The sequence below is a fragment of the Cibotium barometz genome, chromosome 19 (assembly GCF_041138505.1).
Source record: "Cibotium barometz isolate CiBa-2024 chromosome 19, ASM4113850v1, whole genome shotgun sequence".
In the NCBI taxonomy this organism is placed as follows: Eukaryota; Viridiplantae; Streptophyta; class Polypodiopsida; order Cyatheales; family Cibotiaceae; genus Cibotium; species Cibotium barometz.
Genome location: NC_141064.1, coordinates 25,495,016 through 25,497,353, shown reverse-complemented (window position 1 = coordinate 25,497,353; position 2,338 = coordinate 25,495,016). Strand labels below are relative to the sequence as shown.

Below are 2,338 nucleotides of genomic sequence, written 5' to 3'. Positions count from 1 at the left end.
GATATATTGGTTGGTAAAGATAGGACGCTTCAAGGAAAGCCACGTGTCAAAAATCGGAACGCTACGGAGAAAAAGCAGCAACCCCAAATAAGCGATGTAATAATAAGGGAATATTCACCCAGGCTTTTCTCACGCAAAGTAAAAGCTTCTTTGCTTCAAAGAGCTTGGCTGGTAGCAGCGGCTCCGTCACAATAAGCGACTTGCGGCGCACAATCATGGCTATACAACGAGGCAGTGATGAATGGCGCTGGGCTCTCCTGGCCGTCTTGTTGTCGTGCGCCCAACTAACGGCAGCAGTGCAGCATCAGGTGGGAGGGGCTTATGGTTGGACGCTCCCCGCCAGAGCAAACTTGAATTACAGCGACTGGCAGGCCACCCGGACCTTCATCATCGGCGACACTCTCTGTAAGCATCGCAATCGAAATCATCCCAGCATCTTAGCTTTAATTCCACACCATTTTATAAAGGTTTTTGATTCTTGCTTCTTTGGACGTTGCAGACTTTAATTACAGCGCAGCTTACCACGACGTGACGGAGGTGACGGAGGCGGACTACGAGAGCTGCAACGCCTCGAACCCGCTGGCGACGTGGAAGGATGGGGCGACGATGGTTCCACTGAACCAACCAGGGTTCTTCTTCTTTATATGCAGCGTGGTTGGCCACTGCGAGGCGGGCCAAAAGGTGGCCGTCAAAGTGGTGGAAGCCGCAGCAGCGCCCGGCCCCGACCCAGGCGCAAGCGTTAGCGGAATCCCAAGCCCAACCCCAAGCCCAGGAATATTTCCTCTTGCATCACCCAGCCCCTCACCCTTTCCATCTCCAAGCCCTAGCCCTAGCCCTAGCCCTAGCCCTAGCCCAACCCCAACCCCAGGAATATTTCCTCTTGCCTCACCCAGCCCCTCCCCCTTGCCATCTCCTAGCCCCATGCCCATCCCCCCTTCACCATCACCAACCTCTTTTCCTTCACCCTCACCCTCACCCCCATCCCCGCCTTCTCCTCTCCCCTCCAACCTCCCCAGCAGCACATGCGCCCCCAAATTCACCCTATCCTCCTTCTCCATGGCTGTAGCTCTCCTCCTTGGTAGCCTCCTCCTCGTGCCCTAGAAGGCACATATCTCATGTTGTAGTTTTTTTTTTCATTTATGCTCTTTTAGCTTTGCTTTGGGGGGAAGTTATTTGTAACAATATGATGTAGAACACAACTTTCAAGATTTTTTTCCCCTTGCTGTGTTTGAATACGTTATGTATAGCCGGTGGATAGTAGTAATTTATGTTTGTGAAATTTTTTCTACTATACAAGAAGAGAAGAGTTTTCCGCAGTGAACCTGTTAATATGATGAACTACGCAAGGCTCAGCATAATCTGCTTTGAACAGTGTTTATTAACCTTAATAGCATTAAGCTTTTTGAAACCCAAAATCTGGTCTTGTACTCGGCAAAGAATTTATGAAGCTGAAAGCGCAGGTCTCTTCTCCATTCATCATCCAACAAAAGGCGTCCTCATCTTCAAGCGTTTGACTTAAAACCCAAACTTTTCCTTTGGGCTTAAGTTTTTGTTAAAACGTTAGTTTAATAAGGTTTAATTTTAAACTCCCTTCATACCTAGCCTTAAGAGCTTGGCCACATTCAAAAGAACTACTTGCCTTTGCAACTTTTGTTTGGGAAATTTTGTTATTTCTACTCAAATTAGTCAATGTGGAGAGATCGATTTTTTATTTTGTGTATAAGGTTAAGCCTTGAAAAGCATCAACAACTTTTTACTGGTATGATTGGGTGTAATGATGGTGGCTTGGATAATTACAGCCCAAGTGATTTTTAAAACCTCAACAAAACTAGGTGGCAGTGCAACTAAATGATCGTTTATAATTCTTAAGCTTAATGACTCTTCTTTTTGAGATTACATAATCTTAGAAGTGATTCTAAATGAAGATCCTATATGAATGGGTGTAAAGAGGCTCCTATAAAACAATTGTTTATTTCTGAAAAATATTATCCACTTTTCATGTTCATGTCTATCCACACTAGCACGATGTAGCTCCTATGGTCATATTCTCTCTCTCTCTCTCTCACACACACACACACACACACACACACACACACACACACAAATCGCTTTAGGGCCAGGGTTTGTTAATAAAATTATTGGATTTGTTAAGGCGATGAAGGAAACTCTCTCTCTCTCTCAGGGGCCAGGGTTTGTTAATAAAATTATTGGATTTGTTAAGGCGATGAAGGAAACTCTCTCTCTCTCTCTGAGAGAGAGAGAGAGAGTTTCCTTCATCGCCTTAACAAATCCAATAATTTTATTAACAAACCATGGAGAGAGAGAGTTCCCTTCATCG

At 45.2% G+C, this 2,338-nt stretch overlaps 1 protein-coding gene across 1 annotated transcript; it reads left to right on the top strand.

Annotated features, from left to right (window-relative positions):
* The first annotated feature begins 208 nt into the window (after positions 1 to 208).
* On the top strand, positions 209 to 1,208 carry LOC147628373 (uncharacterized). The gene is made up of 2 exons (XM_086814164.1): positions 209 to 405; positions 500 to 1,208. The coding sequence occupies exons 1-2, from the start codon at positions 216 to 218 to the stop codon at positions 1,099 to 1,101; spliced, it is 792 nt and encodes a 263-aa protein (XP_086670290.1). The 5' UTR covers positions 209 to 215; the 3' UTR covers positions 1,102 to 1,208.
* Positions 1,209 to 2,338: the final 1,130 nt, after the last annotated feature.